This window comes from Vulpes lagopus, chromosome 16, assembly GCF_018345385.1.
Source record: "Vulpes lagopus strain Blue_001 chromosome 16, ASM1834538v1, whole genome shotgun sequence".
Lineage (NCBI taxonomy): Eukaryota > Metazoa > Chordata > Mammalia > Carnivora > Canidae > Vulpes > Vulpes lagopus.
The window spans coordinates 59,869,990-59,897,719 of NC_054839.1; the positions used below are offsets into that span (position 1 = coordinate 59,869,990).

General features: G+C 35.4%; 1 protein-coding gene and 1 long non-coding RNA gene across 2 annotated transcripts; one reads left to right on the forward strand and one right to left on the reverse strand.

Annotated features, from left to right (window-relative positions):
• The first annotated feature begins 41 nt into the window (after window positions 1-41).
• KCNRG (potassium channel regulator) lies at window positions 42-5,205 on the forward strand. Its single transcript, XM_041731181.1, has 2 exons — window positions 42-1,057; window positions 4,925-5,205. The coding sequence occupies exons 1-2, from the start codon at window positions 477-479 to the stop codon at window positions 5,160-5,162; spliced, it is 819 nt and encodes a 272-aa protein (XP_041587115.1). The 5' UTR covers window positions 42-476; the 3' UTR covers window positions 5,163-5,205.
• A 132-nt stretch (window positions 5,206-5,337) lies between these two features.
• Window positions 5,338-27,627, reverse strand: LOC121477003. The gene is made up of 3 exons (XR_005984069.1): window positions 25,849-27,627; window positions 10,256-10,452; window positions 5,338-8,337 (listed from the first exon to the last, which is right to left on the reverse strand). It is a non-coding gene; the product is annotated as an uncharacterized LOC121477003 (long non-coding RNA).
• Between the last annotated feature and the right edge of the window lie 103 nt (window positions 27,628-27,730).

Below are 27,730 nucleotides of genomic sequence, written 5' to 3' on the forward strand. Positions count from 1 at the left end.
TCCTGGACCCTGGACCCCAGGATCACAACCTGAGCTGAAGGCAGATGCTCAATCAATGAGCCACCCAGGTGCCTCCCAGTATTTTTTTTTCTCTCTTTCTTTAAAATAGAGATATACAATAGGATTTCATGGAGAATTTTTTTTTTAATGGAATACAGGAAAGGGATCTACTTGACGTCTCTCCTTAGAAATACTGGCAGTTTTTCTTAAACAATCCAGTTCCTCATCTGTTGCTTTTTCATTTTGTATACTGCAAGTTCCCAAGCAACTCAAATTTGCAAACACAGCTATGGATACGCTCGCTATTTGCTTTACAGCAGTTACGTGGGAATCTAGAGGTCTGTTTTTTGTTATTTTCCCCGCCTCTCCATTTCTTAATTGTATGTAACCAGCAACATTTATGGTCGGAGGTTGATTTACAAGTTGCCAAGTCTGTGGCTGATGGTTTGCAGCCTCTAGCTTGAAGCAAGAAAAGGATGAGTAGTCAGGAACTGGTCACTTTGAATGTGGGAGGGAAGATATTCACAACAAGGTGCTCTACCATAAAGCAGTTTCCTGCTTCTCGGTTGACACGAATGATGGAGGGCACAGACCAAGAATTCAGGATGGTTGGTGGCCAGATTTTTGTGGACAGAGATGGCGTGCTATTTAGTTTCATCTTAGATTTTTTGAGAACTCATCAGCTTTTATTACCAGCCGACTTTTCAGACTATCTGAGGCTTCAGAGAGAAGCTCTTTTCTATGAACTGGATCCTCTGGTCGACCTCTTAAACCAAGAAGACCGGCTACTGCCAAGACCTGCTCTTGTGGAGGTGCAGTTCCTAAGCAGAAACACTCAAGCTTTTTTCAGGGTGTTTGGCTCTTGCAGCAAAACAATTGAGATGCTAACTGGGAGGATTACGGTGTTTGTAGAGCAACCTTCAGCACTGCCCTGGAGTAGTAACTCTTTCCCTCCTCAGATGACCTTACTTCCTCTGCCTCCACAAAGACCTTCCTACCATGACCTGGTTTTCCGGTGCGGCTCCGACAACACTACTGATAACCAAACTGGAGTCAGGTATTTTGTACTTGGAAGGCTTTCTCCTCTTATGACAGTTCCTGATGTTTCCCCTCCAAACTGAAAGTTTCTCATGGCTGAGACTTTTCTTGGAAAAAAAAAAAAGATTACTCAAATGTTTTGGGGTAATAAGTAGAGCTGGGTAGAATGATCAGATAATTACTGTCCAAACTGGGCTACTTTTCAGAGTGAAAGAGGGTATTGTTATCATGTGGGACAATAGGAATAAACCAAGACTGTCCAGGGAAAACTGGAACTATAGTCATTCAAGTTGTGAGAGGAAATAATTTTATAGATAATGTTCCATTGCTGGTGAATTTGGCTTAGGACCGAGACCGCCTTTCTTTCCCCAAGAGATTCTTTCAGTGGCTGGCAACGTAGTAAAGTTTCAGTAGTTTCTCCCGATTTCCTTACACTCCGTGTGTATTTGTTCTTTTAGTCCTTATGATTTGACTACTGATTTTCCTCCATCCCACTTTATTTTTAAACACCATTAAGGCAGATATATCCCATAGCAAATTTGGTATCCTATTACATCTTTGGCACTCTGAGACAACTCAAAATATTGGGATAGGCTGTCAGTATGTTAAGGATAGTTGCTCCTGAGTCAATTATTCACTTTCTCTCACTGTTGTTCTTGGCTGAACACTAAGGCTGATTTCCACTCTGCTGTCAGGGACACTTTTTTTTCTCCTTAAAAATGTCTTAATGCTGTCCCACCATTATTTTACTAACTGTTAAAGCTGGCTTTAATTTTCAGGAGGAAAAAAAAGGAGCCTGCATATGTTTTTTACTGGTATTATTTAAAATGTTTTTTTTGGGGGGCGGGGAGAGAAAAGGTAGACATAGTTTGGGATATTTTCTTGACTTCAGCAGTCGCCATTGGGAAGGATCAATGTTTGCCTCTCCCACAACACACCCCTTTGTTCTACTTACCAACTGAAGAACACTGGGCAGTATGACAATTCTTCAGTTTTTACACTTAATAATTTCCTGCCCTCTCCAAAAGGTTGAAATGTCACTTTGGGAAGAGTTAAATTAATAGGCTGATTGTGAAGGGAACTTAAGACCCTATCTTTATCTTGAAGTGTTTTAAGATATCTCTGTATACAACTTTCTTTTCACTGGTGGGGCACTAATGAATAGAAGGGAAAAACTATCAAGTTTTTTTTTTTTTTAAATTTGATTTAATGATTAGGATCTTTGATGATCCCCCCCCCCCTTTTTTTAAAGATAGAAACCTAGGAAAAATGGTCTAATTAATTTTAAGAAGAAACATGCAAGATGAAAAGATACTGGAAATACTAAACACTTAAATCTATGCATTTGGAGAAAATAATTAAAAAAAATGCTGAAAAACAAAAATTAAAAACTAAAAACTAAGGTTGGAATATACTTGTATGTCCAGTGCCAACTGGTTTTCCCTTTGTTAAGTGTCTTAACACTTAGAAATAGTACAAATTTTTTTCATCATAATGTGAGAGTGGCATTATATTTAAACTTCCAAAATAGGTAATTCCAAAACCAGAAGCTGTTTTACTAATTATATTTTTTCATCACCAAATAGTACTATTTTCAGTTGCTGGAAGTTTAGAGTTCTTTTCCATTCCATAAGTGTTGATTTTTTTCTATCATGCCAATTTCAAAGTAGAGAGGGATAACCTGAGAAAGGGAACATTATTGGGATTTTGGGTGATTGGATGAAAACTCTGGCCCTGAAAGGCCCACCTTAGGTACATAACTGCCTGCGTAGTCATTTTTATTTCTTGCTCACTCCCTGTTCTGAATCATCCATTCAGATGTTTTTTGAAGGTTGGAAGTGGAGGAGTAGCCTGGTTGGCCCTAAGAGTCTGGTGTATCATCCAGCTGTTCAGTATGTTCCACTAATATGATTCACCACTCTGAGATCTTGTTAACCTAGCAGATTGCTCAGTTATCATCTCTGAAGTTCACAGTATAAAAAATACTTGGCTTGCAACTTGCACAAGGCCATTCATATGATACCACATTATCAAGCTCAAGTTACGGTCACAGGATTCTAGAGCCTTTATTCTATCCGAACTTTCCTTATTAAACTGGATTAAATGGAAAAGTGTAGTTGCCTTTTAAAGTTTTTAAAATAAGTTTTGAGGGGTGCCTGGGTAGCTCAGTCAGTTAAGGGTCTGCCTTTGGCTCAGGTCATGATCTCAGGGTTCTGGGATCAAGCCCGGCATCAGGCTCCCCACTCAGTGGGGAGTCTGCTTCTCCCTCCCTTTGCCCCTCCCACTGATCATTTTCTCTCTCTCTCAATAAATAAATAAGATCTTTAAAAAAATAAGTTTCGATTTTCTATTTCTCAATGCATTCATTCTTCTATCCTCTTCTGCCTTAAAATCTTTCATTTCTTAATTTGACCTCAAAGAGAATCAAGTACTGTAGCTCAGTGATTTCTTGCAAGTGTTTGTTATCATCTACTGTATATTATTTGTATCTTAATGTGAGATATGCTATAACTTTTCTTCTCTTTAGAAATGCTTCTAGGCTACACATGCAAGATCTGGGAATTGGGACTAGATGGAATGATTTCCTAATGTTAAAAATTTGCTGTATCAAACATAATAAACATTTTTTGATATGTCCTTTTATAAATCTTATAGTATTTTCTTTGCCTAGAATTAATTTCTAAATGTAAGCTACAATAATCACTCTATTTATTTTGATTTTTTAAAAAATATTTTATTTGAGAGAGAGAGAGACAGAGACAGAGAGTGAGCGAGTGCGCACAAGCAGGGGGGAGTGGCAGGCAGAGGGAGAGGGAGAAGCAGGCTTCCCCCGAGCAGGGAGCCTCATGTAGAGCTTGATCCCAGGACCCTGGGATGATGACCTGAGCGGAAGGCAGACCCTTAACCGACTGAGCCACTCAGGTACCCCAATAATCACTATTTTAATCATAATTAAAAAGAGGCTAAGGAAGCCCTAAGGGCTCTTTTTATGACATGAAACTACTGAGAATTTAGGCTGCTATGTGGAAGTAATTTAAGTTAGCCTTTTCTTCACATCTCATAAACAAACTGAGAGGATTCAAAGACATAAAAATATCCTGGATGGCATGTAAAGGGGTAATATCTATTGCAATATATAGAGGACATGCTATGTTGACACTATTAAAACCAAGATACAGCCAATCTGAAAAGTTCAGGTATATTTTTCTTGAACTATGTGTACTGGTTCTATAGAATTTCCTAGGAAATAGAAAGTTTTGTCATTTTGACTCCAGAGGCCTTTTGACCCTGAGCTTTACTCTTTAACAATGGAACAATTTTGATTGAGTAAAAACTGACAATAAAATCTTGACATTTTTATTTTGCAAAATTGTATCTGAAAACATGTGTTTGATAGAAATACGCCACTAAAGAAACAATTTGTTCTGTCAGTGCTAATTATGGGTAGAATTACATCTAGCAGGAAAACTGTAAATGTAGAAAATATTCATTAAAATGGTTGAATAAATGATCTCAATTACGTTGATTAAAACAATATTTAGTAAACTGAAAACAAAAATTGGAAATAGTTGTTACATTATATAAAAATTAAGCTAATTGTTTAATCAAATTGTTTGCTCCAGAAAATGATTTTGCAATGAAAATTCGTCAATGTTGGTATATTCCTAAGTGTGGAATTAAAATGACCTTGGAGATCACAGGAAGGTCTCTATTTTCAGTACCTGAAGTTACTGATTTGGATTTATAAATGAAGTCTCAAAAAAAAAAAAATCTGAACAAAAATGGTATGACGCCTTTATTTGAAGTTGTAGGTCAAACTGATGTGTTTAGTTTTGCTAGTTATTAAAGGGATGCTTTATAATCAAACTTCTATTGTGTGTCCTAGGTATGTTTCTATAAAACCTGATAACCGAAAATTGGCCAACGGAACTAACGTCCTCGGCTTACTAATCGACACTTTATTAATGGAAGGCTTCCACCTAGTCAGCAGTAGAACATCATCCTCTGAAGACAAAACTGAATGCTATAGCTTTGAAAGGAAAAAAAGGCCTGAAGCTCTCACCATGAACAAAACACTGAAACCAGAAACTACCCTGTCGGAGCAATCTCAGAAAAAGAAATGAGGTCCTCTGTTCTCTTTTACAGTAAAGAGAAATTGCCATTTTCTTCTTTGGAAATTCCACATTTATGGCATGTATGTTAGTCAAATATGCACTCAGTGTAACTCTTGTCTGTGTTTCCTAGCATGCCATCTCTGGCAACCATACTTCACCAGTGCTTACGCCACACTAACGGCTTGCTGCTCTCTGAATACCACTGTGCACTTAGTGTGTTGGCACATGTTCCTTCTACCTTCAATGCCTCTTTCCCTTTCTTTTCTTGACTACTTACACAACTCTCAAGAATGGGCTCTGGAATCAGACTGCTTGATTTCTAATCCCAACTTAATCAGTTACTAGCTATGTGACTTGGGCATGCCATTTAAGCTCTTTGTGCTTCAACTTCATCATCTATCAAATGAGGATAATATATCTCCCTTATAGGATATGTGAAAATAAAAGGAGATAATGTAAAATGCCCAACACACTGTCTGGCACAAGGTAGGCACCAAGTAACTTTAGTGATGGTGATGATGATGAAGAAGAGAAAGATGACTGGTGGCCCACTTTCAAATGTACCTCCTCAGTGAGGCCTTATCTTCCTCCTTTCCCAAGCATATTAACCAGCCCTTTCCTCTGTATAGACTTACATTCCATCATAAAACAAATTTTTTTCACTTGAATGTGAGCTCAATCCACTCAACAATTTTAACACTACTATGTATAAACCACTGCTAAACATTTGGTGAGAGGAATAATAACTTTGTTACTAATTGGCACCTACATGTGGCCCAACATTTTCATATGGGTACCACTTAACTCTTCTTAACTGAATTAATTTCATTGTTATTTAGTGTTATTTTAAAATATAAGAAAATAATGGAAGAAGCTTGTCTTGGACAAACCACGCTGAAAATTTTGTTCTATCAAATCACATGTACCTATCAATCTATCTCATGTGTACAAATACAAATCATCACAATGACACATTAAGATCTGTCAGTCCTTAATGGGACCATCAGTAGTTGGGTCTCCCCTATTCTCCTACCTCTTTTATGTGGGTTTAGCTTCTCTCCATCACCCACAATTTCATTTTGGATGAGACACTAAATATCTTAGCTAATTCTTAAACCTCAATAATTTACCTTATAAGTGACTGGAAATTATCCCTAAGAAGATTTTCTAAAAAGGAAAGCTAAGGTTGAAATTTACTCTTGCATTTAATATACAAGTCATAATTACAAAGAGTTATGGTAAAGTTGGAATTAATTTGGTTATGGTAAAGTTGGAATTAATTTGAGCTGCTTTCAAAATATATCTGAAATCAAGGAGCCTGAAATGACATAAAATGGTCAAGGGAAAGCACCTAGAGAAATACTATACGGTTTAGGGAATCATAAGCTATTTCAAATTTATCTTCTATACTGTTTACATCTGGCGCACTTCACTTTTGCTTTATAAGTTTTTGTATTGGTTCTCTATCACAAATAATAGAAATGGTCACATCACTAGAAACCTTGCTGGGATAACAAAAGACTTGCTTAGAGCATTCTAAACCTCCCATATCCTACTGTTATTTTTCCTCTGTATTAGGTAAATGAGCTCCTTTACAGCAAGTTTAGCAATGCAGAAGAGCCACTATGAGAAAATTAAAAAAAAAAATATTAGAAATGTTTTATATTTTCTTGTAGCCAAAAAACCCATGGAAGAAAACAATGTGGCATCAAACTTAGTGTTTCAAAGTTCAAGAAATAGAGCTGACATGAAAATATATTATTAAAAATACTTAGATTTCTGGAATACCAATGACCTAGTAAAAGCCATAATTACCAGCTTTGCCACAGAGCTACACTTCAAGAATTATTAGGCCTTCTATTAGACCTTTTAGAGGTGAAAATTAATGTAAAAATTTCACCAAAAAACTCATTATGTCATAAATATTAAGCTTTAAAAATGTCTTAATAATTACTTAAACTAAGAGATAAATCCAACCACAAAAATCTTTTAATGGATAAAAAGTTAACACCTTACATAGTGAATGGGGAATGAGTATTAAGCATGGCACAGAATTAAAGAGCATAACACACAGCAAAATAAATAGGACTTTGTTCCCTGAACTAAAAAGTGCCTAAGACTTGTCTAATTATACAGAACTTTTAGGTAGGCAGCATTCTGCACCTTCACATTTCATATCAACATCTCCAAATCCATAAATCACTGTTTTAAAGTGGTTTTTTACTCTATAAGCCGAGTAAAACACATCCAAAACCAATTGTTTTTGTTTCATGATACTCTCCATTATTTTATACTCTGGTAAGAATCTAAATTTCTTTGGGTTCCCAAGTTGGAAGCCAAATAGGAGAGGTTTATCTTTCTCTCCTTGTAGTAAGAGACCCCAGGGAAGTCTGGCTGTAATGTCTGAGCTTCTGTGAATTCTTTTAATATGAAGACTGGGATTGTGCTTTCTACTGATCGTTATATTCTCCCACAGTGCTGGACATCTAATGGTCTCAAACTGAATTGAAAAATCTGGAACACTGTAGCCTCAGTGAATAGGTACTTGGAAAAACAAGAATTATAGTAGATTCAAAGATGGATGATACTTTATGTAGAGTCTAAAAGAACTGATTCAAGCTAAAGACTACAGAAAAAAAAAATCCCATGGTATTTTTCTATTAGTTTACTTGGGTAGGGTGCCTGGGTGGCTCAGTTGGTTAAGAGCCTGCCTTCAACTCAGGCTGAAGACCCAAGACCCAAGATCATTGGGATCAAGCTTCACATTGGGCTTCCTGCTCTGCAGGGAGTCTACTTCTCCCTCTTCCTCTCCCTCTGCCCCTAATGCTGTTTGTGCTCTGTCTCAAATAAATAAATAAAATCTTTTTAAAAAATTGCTTACTTGGGTAACTGCATACAAAATGAGATGAAAATATAGATGTATATATGAATACTAACTAGTTGAAAGTGACACAAAATTACACATTTAATCAGAGTGAAATCAGCCAGCCAAAATTGGAATGTACATAATATGCTAATAAAAATGCAATGCTACAAGAATGCTTAGTAATTAATGTTAAGGGAATAGAAGTTCAGAATGAATGTTATTATGACTATAATTGATATTAAATCTTGACTTACCTCCATAATTTAGGAGTCATAAAAAGATAGAAGTCATCAGACCAGGCATATAAGTCGGATGCAACTAGGACAGAAATACAGAAAAAAATGTTCCCAGTTCTGGATAACCTTATTTGAAGTTCTAGGTTTATTGAACTTGATTAATCAAATGGTTCAAGTTTTGAGGTGAAATGGTCTAAAAGATGCTGATATATCCAGAAGGCATATTACTGAGTTTTTTTAAAATGCTATTTTGGAAGCACAGATTGATATTATAGATTTCCTTATATATCATTAAAATGGTACATTAAAAAATCAATTCAAAATATAAAATAATGTGGAATTTCTTTCTGATGAAGGTGGTTGTTTTTTATAGTAAGTAGTAACTAGATAGACAGAAGATACTTTGACTTTTTAAATAGAAATCCTACAACACAAGGTTTAGCTACTAAAAAACAAAATTATTGCCAATTAAAATTTTCCCTCCTTTGGCCACGTTTTAAACTCCTGGCTACAATGTACTGAATCCCTGTTTGATTTGTTCTAACACTTTTTTACTCAGAAGCAAACCTGATTTAGGGTGAGAAGAAGAAAGTCACAGGCCTCTTAGAACCTTCATTTTTGCTTAACTGTATTTCTCCATCAAAACCAAGTATTCATGTAAGGAATCTCAATTACCTAAACCTATTTTTGGCCATCTCCTGGAATTTTTTGTTATATCTCCTTTGAAATGCCACAACTGCACATTTGGAAAACTTGTCTTCCTGGTTTTCAAATTTCTGTTTATTATTATAGCTCTTCAGCCAGAATGCCATGTCTTTGTGCTGTACTGTTTCTTGAAACTGGAGACCAGCACATTTCCCACAATTCAATTACCTGCCTTTCCATTTGAGAAATTAAAGCCATGTCAATTTTATAAAGTTTTAACTGACTGAATCATTTGAACTTTAAGTTCTCAGTTTCATTCCCTCAATCTAATACTGGGAAAGATCTTTGTTTTATTAATAAATATGAAGGTAAGGTTCAAGAATATAACACATTTAGTCATTGATGCTCATGACTAATACAAGAGTAGGGATTTTCTTATAGGCATAAGCTTAGGATATGACAGCCTAAGGAAAAAAAAAGGGGTTGATTTTTAGAAATGTTTATTTGAGATTACATACCTCATCAGTTTATTTATATACATTTGTGCATCACATATTTCTTTTTAAAATAAAAAGATTGGGGTCCTCAGTTGGTTAAGCATCAGATTGGTGATTTCGGCTTAGGTCATGATCTCAGGGTTGTGAGATCAAGCTACAACAGTTACATCCCCAGATTCTTCGTTACTTTGTTACTATCTTAAAATCCTTCTCCATGTAATATATATTGCTATATTTAATTCCATTGCTTTGTCAATTTCTATTATTTTGTTTCAAGAGGCCATAATGTCTCTCTATTCCATATTCTATCAAGACAAAAGTTCTCTAATTTGTTTTCCAAAGGCCTAATTACTTAGTTTTAATCCAGTTATTCAAATTCATGTATCTGTTATTCAAATTCATGTATCTCAAGCATCTGCCTCAGGTCTTAAGGCAGAGGTCCCAAGTTTACTTTTCAGGGAATATTGCATTTTTTTTTCCCCCGTAAATACTTATCCACAAACTAGGGAAGTCCACTATTTAACAGTTCAGTACATCTTTTCTTGAAGTACATTTTTTTTTTCTTTAAGATTTTGTTTATTTGAGAGTGAGAGAGCTCAAGCAGGGGGAGCAGCAGAGGGAGAGGGAGAAGCAGGCTCCCAGCTCAGGATGGCTCAGCTCCATCCCAGGACCCTGGGATCAAGACCTGAGCCAAAAGCAGACGCTTAACCAACTGAGCCAGACAGGCACCTCAGTTCAGTACATTTTAATTTACAGCATACAGGCCACAAATGATAAAATGAAGACTTTTTTTTTCTTTTTTACTGAGTCAGCAGAGACAACGGTCTAATTCCCCTGTGCTTCCCCAAAGTTACTTACAATTCTGTGACGAGAGGATCATATCATGTGGCAATTACTGCCCTTTACTAGAGTGAGCCGTTGTCAGGCACTCTGCTCTATACAATGTCTGTTTTCTGCTTCCAGTCTCAGTCCTTTCTCCACATGGTCTAGGTACACATGGAATAGTCAGTTCTCACCTTTTGGAGGGGAGGCAGTGGCGGTGTCAAAATACAGGCCTAGAAAACAGGTCATAAAGCAAATCAATATAGAGGCGAAACTGCTTCGCCATATAAACCATATAATTGCTGGTTGTAATTCTGGCTTTTGGTTAAATGTTAAGTGTAACAGTCAACCAACCTCAAAGCCAAATCAAACTCAATAGCAACAACAGATCTTTCAAAAACTAATTTACATACAGGTTCTGAAAAACAGACATCAATGTCATAAAGATTTTATATAAAAGCTCTAAGGGTACATAAAAATAGATCCTTATCACATTATAAATATGACCTAAATGTCCTAGCAGAAAACAAATGCTCCACATTTGAGCCACAGTTTTGTCTTCAGTTTCTAAAAGCTTTCTCTGGGGTGTACCTGGCTGGCTTAGTCAGTAGAGCATGAGACTTGATCTTGGGGTCTGAGTTCAAGCCCCATGATGGGTATAGAGCTTAAAAAAATGCTTTCATTGGTGTGACGTGGATGGTCTTTTATACAGTAGCCCAAGAAAATTTATTAGAAAACCTATTTCACTGAATAAGGTGGTACCAGTAAGCAGATGGATGCAGAAGCATAGTATTTAAAGAACTGCAGCAGATGCTCAATATGTGTTTTTTTCTTATGATTATGACGATGGTGTTTTTTGAAAAGTATTTTTAAATATAAATACTTTTCATTCTATCTCCCATCTCCTCAGAGACACACAAATAAAGGCCAACAGAAAATAGGTTAAACTATATTTCATTGACAAGCTTTAGATAATCAATTAGATTACCAATGGCCCTCCAGAGGGATACTGAAATTTCACAGGCCTTCTGTTGATAAACCTACCCATAGGTTTTGGCTTTAACATTTTTTTTTAAAAGGGCATTTCAAGAGAAATAAGACTCGAGTCTTAGTAGGTGGCATACAATCAAAGGAGCCCTGTATATGTAGTAAAAGGTAGAGAAATTCTTAAATGACCAGGAGGAGCCTGGGCATTTCTGTATTTATCTAGCTGGCATTTAGCCTTTCCAGAATAAATTTATCATAAAGATATTATTGCTGATTTTCAGCAATCAGCTGCCATTCACCAAGCACCCACTATGTTAAGTTTGCAGAGTATACAATACAGAGTTAAAATAATCCCTGTCCTTAAAGGCAGGGTATATTAAATGTTCCAGGTCAGGTATATGAGCACAGAAGAGAGAAATGGCATTTCTGGCTGAGGAGGAAATATGAACTGGGAAGATTTAATGCAAGGGGTATAGAGCCTGAGAATATTTGACAGGTGAGATGAGGGAAAGGGTATTCTAAGAGTAAGCAACCTGAGCTAAAGTTTAGATGCAAATTAGAGAGGCATTTGGAAAAGGAGTATTTCTATTTGGCTTAACAGCAGTTATTTGGTTATTGTATCACAATTATTACCGTAGTGGTAAGGTAATTTTACCTAGAGGAAAAAAAAAATCCCTGGTGGTAGGACTATGGTTATGAAACCCTTTCAAAATTTCTCCCTTGGGGGGACCCCTGGGTGGCTCAGCGGTTTAGCACCTGCCTTCAGCCCAGGGCGTGATCCTGGGGACCCTGGATCAAGTCCCACATCAGGCTCCCTGCATGGAGCATGCTTCTCCCTCTGCCTGTGTCTCAGCCTCTTTCTCTCTCTGTCTCTCATGAATAAATAAATAAAATCTTTTTTTAAAAAAAATTCTCACTTGATTTGTTAAAATCCATAGACCCCCTAGTATTTGGGGCAAACTTGTCTAATTTAATCCGATTTCCTTCTAATTGTGGTTTTTCTCCTTCAAATCATCATTCCTACTTGGCTCTCAAAGGGTTGCAGGCAATCCAATACTCATTTTCTTCTAAAAACAATCTCCTACATGGTTACACTCATTTCCCTACCTATTCCCCAATGCCAATCTCTCTTTTCAATCTAGTGTAGGTGTTTTATTCCTTCCTACTTGATGCTTTGAGTCATATTTCCTGCACTTGAAAGTCTCTGATTTCTTCATTTCATTGAATTCTACTTATTCTTTAAGCCCAGCTCATCTCCCACCTAAGAAGTCTTTTCGGATGGTTTAAGTCCACATTTTCTGTGAGCTTCTACTGAACTTCAAGTCTGCACGACAGAATTTACACTCCACTATTTTCTAGTTGTTTCTCGTATGTTAGTACATATTTCCATCTAGGCTCAAAGTTCTTTGCTGACAATGACCATCTTTTTTTGGACTGCGGCAAAGTACTGGCCATAGAATAGGCCCTTAAGAATCACTTGAAAAATTAAAACATTTTAAAGTAAACTCTATGCTACATGTGGGGTTTGAACTCATGACTCCAAGAACAAGATCTGCATAATGTGTACTGACTGAACCAGCTGGGGCCTCCCAACTTCTAAAAAATTTTAAAGTTCCATTTTAATAACTATTTTTTAATGACTTAAAATTATATTTACTCTCACTCATAGGTCTGAGGCCTCAAATTATAACCAACTCAGATTTTTACACTATTCAAGAATAGATGTACATGAGTAGAACTGTCCTACTGTACTACATGAATATAACATAACCATGATCAAAACCAGTGGCCATACTTGATAATCCAATCCCTTCTTCTTTTTTTTTAATCCAATCCCTTCTGATGCAATTTCTGACAGTAGGAGAGATCTACAAGTACATGGCCTTGCTTACACTCAACAGATTATAACTGAAAGTTTCATAATGCAAATCCTTTACAATGTACATCTTTGGTCAAATCATGAATACAATGTAATATTGTTCAGCTTGAAATAAAGTGAAATTTCCCTTTAAGGAAATTGGAATTCCTCAAGTTGAATCCTCAGTTAATGTCCCATTAATTCAGTTAAATGCTTTATCTGATAAAATTTTAAAATTCTATTATTTTTCACTTATAGTACAGCAAGTGCCTCTCCTTCTCTAAGTTCCAGTGGGGATTGTTTTTCTTTCTTTTTTAACTGTCTCATATAGTCAAGATGTCAGTTTGACAAAGGGCAGGAGAAACAAATCTAACAATTTTTTTTCTATAATGGCAAAGTTAAACATATAACTTGCAAAATTCTAAGTTAATATTCAAGTTTCCACATAAATCTATAAGATTTAACTTTTTTCCTTTGCCTTTATAGTATGTCAATATAAAGAGTTATATGCAAAATGGTTATATTGGAGGATGATTTTGCTTTGGATTTTAAAAATATGGGGCAGGACAGAGCCAAATTCAATCTCTCACTTATAATTTTAAACTGAGGATTGGAGAGAGACTGCAACTTACTTAAGGTCATACATCTAACCAGTAGTAAATACCACAGCCAATTTTTAAATATCTGAGTAGGACCACACTTAACTTCTCTGGGATAGGAACAGTTTAAACTTCTATTTACATTGTCATTTCTCTAGCAAAATAACCAAGCTACTTAAAACACTTCTTTAGCATAATATTGAGAAATATGAATTTATTGTACTGCATTATAACCTTATGCTCTGCTTCATTTCATGGTCTTCTAAACCAGTGGGAAATCTTTAGCTTCTTTCACATGCTCAACTGTTATCTAAAAGAAATGGCACCTTGATGACACTGAAGAGACTGGTATCAGAGGGAAGGGCTCTGAACAAGTGACTTGGATGAATGAATAGCTGTACACACATTAATGAATGAGAATGAACTGATGGAACTTTGAGATCTTAAAAATAAGGACAAAATCATAGAAAATAACCAGATGTGCGTATCTAGAATCAAGTTAATGTAATGAGCATTTTCATTTCTAATTTATATTACCGGATCTTCCACATTATTCCTAATTCTTGTATGAACTCCTGAATGAATACTAATTCTAAGTTATTTCTTTAGAGATGCTTATGTTATTTTCTGTGGGTGCAAGTAACAGAACCAAAAGCACAGTCTAAAAAGAATTAATCTAAAACATCCATTTTACTATTTTTATGAGAACTTTCATCTTTTCAACCATGAAAAATTAAATATAAAAATATTGACTACTAAAAGTAAACACTGAATGCACAAAAGTTCCAAAATTCTAAGATTGTTGATAACAGAATTCTAAAAGTTCTGACTTACATTTTAAAACTGCCATGTTAAAAATAAATCAGATTTATTCATTCAATATTAATTTAAATGCTTGCTGGATATCTATTATGTGAGATATGTTTTCAGTTTAGTTTTAATGTTGCCTTTATATGTGTAAGGAAATTGTTATTAGAAGTAACATCAGGTATCACTAATTTTAAAACTACACAGTCCACACGTGAATAAATTAAAATTATGAAGATACAAACAGTACAATTTTATATAAAAAGATTATCATACTAAGACAGGAAATGAAACAAAATGAAAAGTAAATTTAGCTAGAAAAAGTAATTTCCAACCACTTTAGACCCCTCCGTGGTTAATATTACAGTAGGCTCCCTTATCCTTGGCTTTGCTTTCCATGGTTTCAGTTACCTGCTGTCAGCTGCTGTCCAGAAGCAGATGATCCCCTTCTGATGAATTATCAGGTCTATAGTAGCCTAATGCTACATCACAAGGCTTATTTTACCTCACTTCATCACATATGGATTTTATCATCTCACATCATCACAAAGGTGAGTACAAGGTATCTTGAGGGACCACATTTAGGTTAACTTTTCTTACATTGTTACTGTAGGTTTTTTTTATTCTTAGCTATTGTCAATCTTACTGTACCTGATTTACAAATTAAACTCTACCATGGAGATATATATATATATATACATGTTTATTTATATATATATATACACACAATACATGAAAACATGGTATGTACAGGGCTCAGTACTAGCTGTGGTTTCATGCATTCACTGGGAGTCTTGGAACATATCCCCAACAGATAAGAGGGGACTACTATATGCAGGCCTGGATTGAAGATGAGGTTGTAAGAGGATTTCACCATTCTCATGCTTCCTTTGTGCCATGTGTTGTATCTAGAATCTAGATATCAAAATCCTATTCTAAGGCAAAGATATCTCAGGCTTTTTACTTGTCTAAAAATGAGGAGGATAAAAATTAAAAAAAAATGAGGAGGATATGGAGTATTCTCTGGAGGCGAGCAGTTTATTTTAGAAAAGTGATCAAAAAATGAAAACTAGTTTTAGAGTAGCAAACGTGTTCGGTAAGTTACCAAGGAATTCATTTGTTAACTATAAAACACCTCAATAGGGATCCCTGGGTGGCGCAGCGGTTTGGCGCCTGCCTTTGGCCCAGGGCGCGATCCTGGAGACCCGGGATCGAATCCCACGTCGGGCTCCCGGTGCATGGAGCCTGCTTCTCCCTCTGCCTGTGTCTCTGCTTCTCTCTCTCTCACTGTGTGCCTATCATAAATAAATAAAATTAAAAAAAAAATTTAAAACACCTCAATATTTGACAAGGTAGGTAGGTTATGTCTAGTTTGGGTGGATTAACTATGAAGAGCAACAGAGGCTATGTTGTATAGTGAACAAGCTATTAAGATTGGTTTGGTAATATACCTGGGGCCCTCAAACGAAAGTAGAGCCCAGAAACTAGATTTCCCAAAGCAGAGCAGAGCATTGGAAGGTCACAGGTTTAGGCAGACGGGGTTCAGAGGCTGTGTACCGTGGAGTTGAGGCAGGCAAGGTTTGGGAGGGAGAGTAGCATGAACACAAACGCAGTGCTAGGTAAAGGAGGAACGCCCAGATCTCAGGTAAGGATGCAAACAAACACCTCTATTTCTTGAGGTGGCAGAAACAGAATTAGTTACAAAGAGCTGTTCTGGTCAGATTCTTACACACAAGCTTGCATGATTTCATCGGCTTAAGCAAGGCTGACTTGGACTTTAAAGCTGTCTAAGCAAACTACTATAGGGTCAATCAGATCATCGATGAAGTGGGAACAAAAGGCCATTAAGTAATTTTAATACTTTTTAAAGTACTTAAAACTTTTAAAACCCTGAATCTTGAGAGGATAGAGAAGCTAACTGAAATTCCTGACCTCCATAGTGCTTTCTTGTAAAATCTGAGAAAGAACATCTGGGAATCCATTTCAGCCTGCTACAGACAATTTTTCTTAAGACTTACATCAGATATATTGTCAAAGTTTTTCTTGCCTATGTTACCTAGGAGATAATGAGAAATAAAGAGCCCTTACAAAATAACTATTTCACATATAAAACTCTTATTACCTGGCAAACATCATTTCATGTTTCTAATTTATCTTTCCTTCTGATCCTTCGGTGAAATTGTGATCCTCATGATCTATAAATAGGTTTGACCTAATTGAGACTGAGAGAATTCCACTGAAAAGCAAGATCTAATTTCTGGCTGCCTAGGGAGTGGTTGAGTGGCCCAATATCGGGATCAATGTATTACATACTAAGGAAAGGAACTACCATGTTACTGGTGTTGGCGCTAGGTGAGGCCACCAGTTCTACATCCTACATTAGTCATAAATGGGCAGAGTTAATACACAGTCTCTGGACTCAAGCCTGTTAGGCTTACGGCCCAACAGCAGAGAAATAGGAAAATCATCACAGTAGGATGTAAGATAAACAATAAAAACTTGTTATGAGGATGATAGTATAGAAAAGGGACTTCTGTTCTCTGTATATGTGGAGAGGCTGGGAGGAGGTTGCCCTTCTAAGCTAATACCTGAGGAGGTTCCTAAAAGCTAAGAGGAAGCATTTGCTATACTGCCTGGAATTGCTCGATGAGACAGAATGAAGTTTATTATTTTTAAGCCCTGCCAGAAGTCCAATTCTTTAAATTGATAGGAAATACTAAGAAAATAATATGTCTGATAGCTTAGGGATTATCTGCAAAACAAATCACAATTTATATCGCATAGTTTGTCTGCAGCCTTTTAGCTACAAAAGGTCTATTTTTCTTAGATTCTAATGAGCTTCCAGAGATACACAGCATGTTTGAAATGACAATGGTGCTTGATGCTTTACCGCCTTAAAAACAATACAACCAGGTGTAACACAGGTTGTGTAGACTTTATTCTGGACAGTTAGGCGGGGGCAGTTTACCCAGGACTATGCCATTATGCTGAAGCTGACTGAATTCATTTACCTGCGTGTATGTCCGTGGGCCATACAAACACACTCCATGTCAAATCTCACCACAACACACTTCTAAGAACATGTCTCCCTGAAGTGGGACAATAGTACCATCATGGAATATTCGAGAAAATAATCTGCTTTTGGTAGAATATTTCCACATACAAATCTCTCTTTAAGGTATCAGTATTATTTTTTAGCATTTTAGTGCTTAATGCTTGTTATCTCCTCTACCTCTTAATATAGGACAGAAGCTGTAAATATAATTACTAAGAGCATGATATCTGCAATCAAACCACCTGAGCTTGAATGACTGACCATCCCCACCCCTTACAAGTTATGTGGCATCAGGCATACTGTTTTCCTGTAACTCCCATTTCTTTGCTTGTAACACAGGGGTAATGATGTACTTCCCTCACCAGGTACTTATGAGACTTAAGTGGGTTATAAAATGTAAGTTTCTGGCAAAGGACAGTCAATGTACTAACAGTTATTTCTATCACTAATAGCAGTATCTAAAGCTTGGTTTCTATATGCAGTTTAAAAAAACCAATCCTTTGGTATTAAAATACTTTAAAATTTGATTTGGGTCATCTTCACTAAATTATGTAAACAATAAAAAAATTATTGGTTTATTCCCCAGAGTGGTAAATAGACCTTAAAAAATGTGCTACAGTTGACGTTCATTATTGTATTTACAATTATCTCGTATCCATAATATCTCATGTACTTTTTTTTTTTTAATTTATGATAGTCACACACACACACAGAGAGGTAGAGACACAGGCAGAGCGGGAAGCAGGCTCCATGCACTGGGAGCCCGACGTGGGATTCGATCCCGGGTCTCCAGGATCACGCCCTGGGCCAAAGGCAGGCGCTAAACCGCTGCGCCACCCAGGGATCCCCCCTCTCATGTACTTTTGAAGAGACCCAGAGTAGTTTGAAAAAGTACTTAACTATAAAAACTCTTAAAGGCCTGGATTAAAAGATGTCATAAGATTATCTTAGCCAAGCCATAACATTGTCTCAACAATGATTTGGCCCCATAACAACTGGCAGATACTACAGAATCATTTCCTGCATATTTGATGCCAGAATCAACTAGACCCCAACTGCCAACTTCAGAGTGATATTGATCCTCCTGGGAACACTTCATTTCATAAGTTACTGAGCACCTACTATGTGCCCGGTGAGACATGAAAAGCTCTATTTGAAGCTGGATTCCCCTATATTTTACTACAAAAAGAGAATCCCATGAGTGGTAATTCTAAGTCCAAGCTATGGCCCTGCAGTCTTATGAACATACAAGCACCACAGAATATAAACATCAAAGAATGCCTGGTTGATAACTCATCTCAAACTAAAATGTACAATTAAGATTTCTGTAGAATCAATTCCTTCTTGTAAGTTTATCTGTATTTTTCACCTTTTCTCTTTTGAAGTCTTAAGAGGAAAATGAAAACTTAATAACCTAGTTCTATACCGGATTTGTCCAATAGCCTTCAAAAAGTAATCCTTCTTGAAAACAAATGCCAACCTATGAAAGCTTTTAGTATTTAAATATTATGTTCCAACTCTAGTATTTGATAAGCTAACATTTTCATTTATTTCATAGTTCTCAGACATGTGACGTGTTTCTGGAAATCTTGTTCTTCTTAGGGCACCTTGCTTAGACATTGTCAAGTCTGTTAAAACAATGATTATCAGTAGAAACTACCCAAAAGCAAAACAAAAAATCCATCATTTCCCTATCACTTTAATAAAAAAATTGTCCTTTGTTAGCACAAATGCTCTTGTATTTTAAAGGAGTTAAGATGATGTATTCATTTTCTTCATTTCAAATAGTATCTTTAAACCTAACTACCCCCCTCATTCCCATTTCATCACTTTTGAGGTCCTTGATAAAGCAGTCCACTTCCATAATGCACACATTCAAGTTGGTAAAAAGCCCTTGCTTGTTTTAAGGAGCTGTATTTTCATCTCTGAAACTCGATCTTTCCGGTTTTGCTCTTGAGTGCAAAACAAAATACCCAAGCTTCAAGACTGTTACTTGTCTTTTTTTTTTTTTTTTTTTAAAGATTTTTATTTATTCATGAGAGACACAGAGAGAGAGGCAGAGACAGAGGCAGAGGGAGAAGCAGGCTCCAGGCAGGGAGCCCGACGTGGGACTCGATCCCGGGTCTCCAGGATCATGCCCTGGGCTGAAGGCAGCGCTAAACCACTGAGCCACCTGGGCTGCCCTGTCTTCTCTTTTTCAAGAAGTTTCTCAATACCTTCATCCATTCCTTATGATATTTGAACACCTCATTTTCAATTCACTGAATGCACTCTAGTTGGTTCACACCATATTCTACATGTATCCTGACATGAGCCATATACACCAAGACTTCCAACCACAATGGTTTATGGGAACAAGTGTTTATTAGCATATAATAGGTTAACCTAAATAAACCATTTTCATGCTAGTTTTGAAATTTGTTCAAACTCTACCTAAATTCCAAATTAAATTATCCAACTTGACTATCCACAAACCAAGACCATCTGGTATTGTTGAAAATAAGAGTACACTAAAGGAATTCTCTTTTTTTTTGGATGGGGGGGGATTTAGCTTCCTAATGAATATATGAAGTATAGTAAAAACACCATAAACGTTTCCTGAAGAGTATAACTAGTAGAATTTTCTAAAATGAGTAAGTCAACACTTTTTAAAGGTCCCAATTCCTTGAATTTTAGAGGTAAACACATCTAAGAACCATTAATTTAAAAAAATGGTACAATAGCTTATTTATTATGGACCTGAGGCTTTACCTATGGGTGGTTTTCCTTTTTTTTTCTTTTTTCCCCAAAGGATGCAATAAACCACTAAAATGCTGACAAAACTGGCAAAACAAAGGGTCTGACTTGAAATCTGTGCCATAGGCCTGTTTTGGTGACAAATACCCCTCCCTTTCACAAATAGAGTAAGATTTTTAGGCTTCCCGGAAATATTTTCTTTATTCTACTAGCCAAGTTTTCAGGTTCTAAACCTTCCTAATTTACTATTAAGAGTTTTAGTTAAATTATAAAATATTTACATGCGAGAAAAACAAGAAATACCACTTTTGCTTACATTCTAAATAGGTCAACAGAAAGGTCATACACTATGAATTCATACAGTTGTGTCATATTCATTTAGCCATGTTTTGAAGTGAAGTGTCTATAATTGTTAATGCTTTTTGAGTACCAAATACAAATCCCACAATTTTAGAACAGCTCAGCCTTTTGATAAATTTGATATGGTTGTGGGGATACAAAAGAAACAAACTCGTAATTTATCAGTCTTAGATTTCTCTTTGAGCAAATCTTGACCCAGTATTACACATATTTCAGTATTTTTCTTACTTTCCTGCTAAAAAAAACTTCAGTGACTTCCCATGCTTCAGATGCTTCTGAGCACTATGGAAAGGTACCCTTGGGGCTGGCATGAAGGTGTGGTAAAGGAACAGATAGGGTCAACAAGATGTATCTTCTCATCTGTTCAAGTTTACTAATCATGAGAAAAAAAGTTAATAAATTTAAAGCATTTTTACAGTAAAATATTAAAAAAAATTTTTTTATTTACTTATTCATGATAGAGAAAGGGAGAGAAGCAGAGACACAGAAGGAGGGAGAAGCAGGCTCCATGCCGGGAGCCCGACGTGGGACTCGATCCTGGGACTCCAGGATCGTACCCCAGGCCAAAGGCAGGTGCTAAACCACTGAGCCACCCAGGGATCCTCTACAGTAAAATATTATGGAACAAATTATAAAATTAGTAGTTTAAGGTATGTTTTAGAAATGTAAAATTTCTTAGCCAGAAGCATATCTCATCTCTCTTTTCTAGAGGGAGATGCTCTACATTTCTATCTCTTGTATAGTTATGAATTGGATTAAGAAATAAAAATCTGCTAATCCTATTACGCAACTAGAAGGGAATAAAGCTGATAATAGTTGCTACTGGATGGTAAAAATGTGATTTTTAAAAACAGAATTTTTTTTTTGCCTTTTCCAAGGTTTCTATGCCTATGTATTACGTTTATGCTAGAAGAAATTAAGACAAATCTTTTTAAACAGGAATTTTTTTTTCCTATTGAAAAATAATTTTTTTAAAGTAAGCTCTATATCCAAAGTGGGGCTTGAACTTATGACCAGATCATCAAGTCACATGCTATACTGACTGAGCCAGCCAGGTGCCCCCAAAACAGGAAAATATCCTTAATTTTTAGATCTGAAAATTTAATTGCTGTTAAGTATTTATAACCATAAAACTAGATTTTTCTTTACATAGTTCATTAATATGGTTTTAGAATTAAAATAGATTTTTTTTTCATACTTACCTTTTGAGGTTTTGGGGGCTGGAAGAATGGAGAAATGACAGTGAAACCACACAACAAAGAATTCAAGAAGTGATCTCTTCAGTTCTTTTGAAAACAGATTGTTCCCCTACAGCTGATTTTAAAATTACCTAATTTTTGAAATTATCTGTTCAGTTCTTCCCTGATAATTCTTCATTATCACTTTTTTTTTTTTTTTTTGTCATTATCACTTTTAAAGTTCCTGAACCCAGTAGGATTTCCATTTACAGATTTCCGGAGGGGGCTATGTGGTTTAAGTCTGCTTCAAATATTTTTTTTTTTTTTTATTTTTCAAGTATTTCTTTCTCCTTTTCAAAAAACAAACTTCCCTTTCCCCGAATCACAGAAATCATACATGCTTATTTATAATCATGAAAATATGATTCACCTTCTCACCCTAATAAGATTTGTTTCACACCCGTAGTAAACCAGTAATAACAGTTTAGCAAATGTATTCTAAGGAGGCTCTTCATAATATCTGACATATCTTTACTTAATAGGAACAATTTCTAGCTGATTAAACATTCATTGCATTATTTTAAATACCTGCACAGTATTCCACTCAGCATGTTATTTAATCAGCTTTTATTACTGGACACTTTAAAATCTCTTCCCAATTTTTAATATTATAAACAACACTATAATAAACACATGGATTATTTCTCAAAATATTTATTGCTTTTACAATATTGAAAAATTAAAATAATTTATTATTCTTTTAAATATGCTAAAATCCTAGAGATGTATTTGGCTGGTCCATACTCAATTAGTAGGTGAGAGAGAGAGAAAAGGAGAGAGAGAAAAAGGGAGGGAAGGAAGGGGGAGAGAGGGGGCCAGAGGGAGGGAAGGGAAGAATTTTTCATGTAACTGAGGGAAAAAAAAAAAAAAACAACTGTATTACTTATCAGCATAAAATTAGTATTTAAACTTTGGAACCTGATACTTAGGCTGAAGTTTTCAAATTCTGGGCATCTTAGTCCACTTGCTTTTCTTCATTTTGTTTATAAAATTAAAAAAAATTTTAAAGGATTTTACTAATTTATTCATGAGAGACACAGAGAGAGGCAGAGACACAGGCAGAGGGAGAAGCAGGCTCCCTCTGGGGAGCCCGATGTGGGACTTGATACCGGGTTCCCGGGGTCACACCCTGGGCCAAAGGCAGATGCTCAACTGCTGAGCCACCCAGACATCCCATAAAATTTAAAAATTTTATTTATATGGTTAATACATTTAAAAGGTTAATATGGATTAATAAATGAGGTCCAATTAATGATGATGAAGTGTTATGTCCCTCAGGTGTGTTAAGTTAGAGAAAAAGGTTAAGAACTATGGATATAAAGTGTTCATACCACAAGAAGGAGGGATAATACCGTATTTTTAAAAAAGATCTTATCTATTTATTCAGGAGACACACACACACACACACACACACACAGAGAGAGAGAGAGAGAGAGAGGCAGAGGGAGAAGCAGGCTCCACGCAGAGAGCCTGATGTGGGACTCGATCCCAGGTCTCCAGGATCACGCCCTTAGCTGAAGGCGGCACTAAACCGCTGAGCCACCTGGGCTGCCCTAATACCATATTTTTAAAGTAAGGAAACATTTACCACACATAAGAGGTCTCGTTCATTTCTAAACATGTATAAGAATTAGTTGAGGGAGAGTGGCAGTCAGTGAAATGGCATAAATAAAGGCAAAACAAACAAACAAACAAATGGATCAAGATTAGTTCCCTTGCAGAAAAATGGAAAAACTTGAGAAGTCAGGGAAAGTTCATGAGGTATAAGCTAAGGAGTTTAAATGTTATCCTATAAGCAAAAGTAGTATTTTAGGAAGATTAAATTAGTGGGATATATACTATAACGAATGAAACAATTATAGGCAAAGAACTCCTCAGATAAGATGCTACAGAACAGGTGAGAAATAATGAAATCCTTAATTATGGCAGCACTTCCAGAAGGAAGGAGTCCAAGATGGCAGTGATTCGTCTGGGTAAATGACAAACATGAGTAAGGCACTGACCTTACTCCTGGAGTACCTCCTGGAGCCCTTAGCTTTGACAAGCTATACTGATCAAGTGGAAAACAACTTCAGAGCCATCAAAGCACAATTTGTAAAAATGCAATCATCACACATGTACCTATTAACCAACTATTTAAACATTCTGTTTATATTCTAAATATAAACCTAAACTCTAACCCTGAGTCAGATTCATAAAAATACTGTTCTACCTACAAAGGTCAAATAGGCTGAAGCACATACCATTACATACCATTCTCAAGCTTCTCTTAAAGACGTATGAAAAATTAAATCTGTAGATCAAGCTAAAAGTTTAAACAGCCATAAAATCTAGCCCCTATAAACTCTTTGATTCCATAAGCTATGAGTCTCTTCTTGTATATTTAATCATAGCCACCCAGATCTCCTTGCTATTCCTTGTACACACCAAAAATGCTTCAGCCTCAAAATCGTTGTAGTTGTTATTTCATCTGCCTGAAAGGCTCTTTTCCCAGAAACCTAAGGATTTGTTCCTTATCATTTTTTTTTCCTTATCATTTTAAAAATCTTTGTCTAAATACCATCTCTGAGACGTAATATTTAAAAACATCTCTCTCCTGCATTCTAAACAACTTTATTCCATCCTTTATACCTCCCTTGAATTATTTTTCTACATAGAACTTATTATCATCTGACACACCACATATATAGTACTTTTCAGGTTTTTTTCTATGTTCTATTACATTCACCTCACTCCCAAGACAGTAATCTCTATGAGGGCAGAAATTTATGTTTTGTTTAGTGCTGATCTTTAGCATTTACATAGAATAAATTTGTACCTCTCTCTATATAAATATTTCAAGTCTATTTTTAATGCACCCTGTCAAACATTACCATTTTCACAACTGCCACAAAATATTCATGAAAATATAAACATATTAATACAAAAATCTACATTAAGTATTTTAAAGTTTACAAATTCTCTTAAGAAATGATGTACTTAAACTTTCTTGACTTATACTACAGGACAACAAATACTCTTGCTTGCTTCATGCCAAAATGGCAGTTTTAATTGATGACGGGGAAACTTAAAAAAGTCTCCTATAATTTACTATCATATGCATTAAGTCCAAAAAAGAAAAAGGTTTTAGTGGTACTATAAGAACTTATAACCCTGAAATGCTAGAATATAAGCAATCCCAAAATCTAAAAATGAAATGTGGAAATAAACTCTGAGGTGGTTTAAATTCCTACCACTTCCTAAAGATATTTCTTAATAGAATAATCCATGGTAAGTGGCTAAATTATAAAACAAAGATATAAAAAATACTTTTAGATTACAAGTTAATCAAATTGAGTAACATTTTATATAAAAGTAGCTTAAAAGTTCTTCTTTCTCAGCATAATTTCTCAAATAAAACCTAACCTACAGCATATGATAGAAACAATAACATTTTCCAGGTAGTTTTCATTTCTTCAAAACACAGAAGTTCAATCACAAGGATACAATTAATATCAAAGTTCCACAGAATTAAGGGGGACCTGTAATTATTAAAATGCTAATTTAAGTATTTTACTCATAAAAGTTTTTGCATGAATTCCATGTATTAGTAATCAAGGAATAGACCCAAATAGATATTATAAATGTTAAATTTAATTTCAGTATAATAAAGACAAAAAAAAAAAAAAGCAACTAACTTGTCACCCTGCACCGTAACTTTAACATAAAAGGTTTAAACTTATTTTGTCAATATTTTCTTCATTGTATATAGCTTTAAAAAATATCAGAAATCTGTGAGATATATATTTATAAACAAACAAGGCAAGAACATATACTCTCACATTTCTGGTGAGTTAATTCTGCATTAAAGGGGCCTTAAGTTATTTGTAATAAGATAGAAATTACGAGAAATCCTTTGACAGAGGTAAGAAAATAAACAATTTTAGCTGGAAATCATGATGTTCTCATTTCTTCTCCTAGGTATGCAAATAACATGTCTAAATACTTACTAGAGCCAAATCTATCTCAAAAGTTAGGGACATTAATTTTTCTCCTTTCTGTCAATACTCAATGAGAAATTAACACTTAGAATAAAACTTTTTCGATGAATAAAGGATAGTAATATCCACCTGCAAAAGGAAAAAAAATTGATTTAGAATGTCAACTTCTAAATAAATCATTAACTTAGAGATCACGGTTTATGAAAGTATAATCTTGCTAATCCAATTATGACTAACTTGAGCATGTATCCATAATGATACTTTGTGGCTTACAAACATGTAATTTCTATAACAACCAAAAAGATATATAATTGAATGAAGAAAACCTTTATGGTTGAGTACAGAATTTAGTCTAAGGCCAAATTTTCATAACTACTATCACTTATTAGAATGTGTGATCTTAAGAGATCTGCATTTAAATATAGCATGTAAATTGAGTTATTCAACTATTAAAATATTCCTCTTGCTATCTCCTGCATACTTGCCTGAGTCCTCTGAGTTAGTTCCAAACTCAATCCATACTCCAAGATTTAATATGCTAAATATTGAAATTATTTGCATCAACTTAAAAAGAAACTGAATGAAAAAGAGGATTTTTTCCAAAGATGGAAAAAATGAAATTTAATCCTATTTTTTCTTTGTAAAATAGCCAAATTAAGGTTATTAAAGGGTCTGCTATTTTACTATTTTCTCTTTATGTGTTCAAAATTACACAAAGATGGAAGTGTATTAACTCATACAAATAAAACTACCAGTTCTGCCGAATTACCTAAAATGTGTGTTTCATTAGGTACTGACAGGCCATTTCCTCTTCTTTAGTAAGAGACTGGAAAGAAGTTCTATGCTGTTACAATAAATTTCAATGTAACAGTTTTTCTATAGTTTCGCACTTCACCAATATTTCAATTTTCCTTTAATCTTTTTTTTTAAGATTTTATTTATTTATTCATGAGAGACACAGAGAGAGGCAGAGATACAGGCAGAGGGAGAAGGAGAAGCAGGCTCCTTGCAAGGAGCCCGATGTGGGACTCAATCCCGGATCCTAGGATCATGCTCTGAACCAGAGGCAGAGGCTCAACTGCTGAGCCACCCAGGCATCCCAATTTTTCTTTATTCTCAGGATTAAGACAAGAAAAGTTTTCATTTAGCTGTAATAGCCCCAAATGTTCCTTCTTCACATCTGGAGGAGTTAAATACAAAGATTTACCTAGTAAAATGTAAAAATCCAGGTTTTCTGTCATTCAGATTAGATTAAATATAATTTCCTAAAATTAAGTCAAAATATACTTAGGAAAACAAAAACAGAAAAAAGAAATCAAATTCCTGAGTTGTTCTGGAAAATACTACACAAACTTCGTAGTTTATTCAATAGATATTTCTAAGTATTTAGATGTTAAATCCTGAATCCTTTCAGTGGAATTAAAAATTATCATTATTTGTTATAGTCTTTTATAAAATAGTTGAAATAAAGGAAAACAGGTTAAGAGCTTGATGAATGATTTTTAAAACACCAAGGCAATACGTATTTCCATGTAAAAGCTGGCAATTAATTCTAGCTATCGTATATACGATATGCTGCTTACTTATTTGGGAGAAAATTCTTTTGCATGGGAAAAACTGTTCTTAAAACAGTTTATCATATAGTTTCTTTACCTTCAAATGATAATTTAAACAGAAGATCATCGAATACAATTCCTTTAATATATTTTTTAAAGATTTATTTATTTATTTATGATAGACCTCTAGAGAGAGAGAGAGAGAGAGGCAGAGACACAGGAGGAGGGAGAAGCAGGCTCCATGCTGGGAGCCCGACACAGGACTCGATCCCGGGACCCCAGGATCGTGCCCTGGGCCAAAGGCAAGGTGCCAAACCGCTGAGCAACCCAGGGAT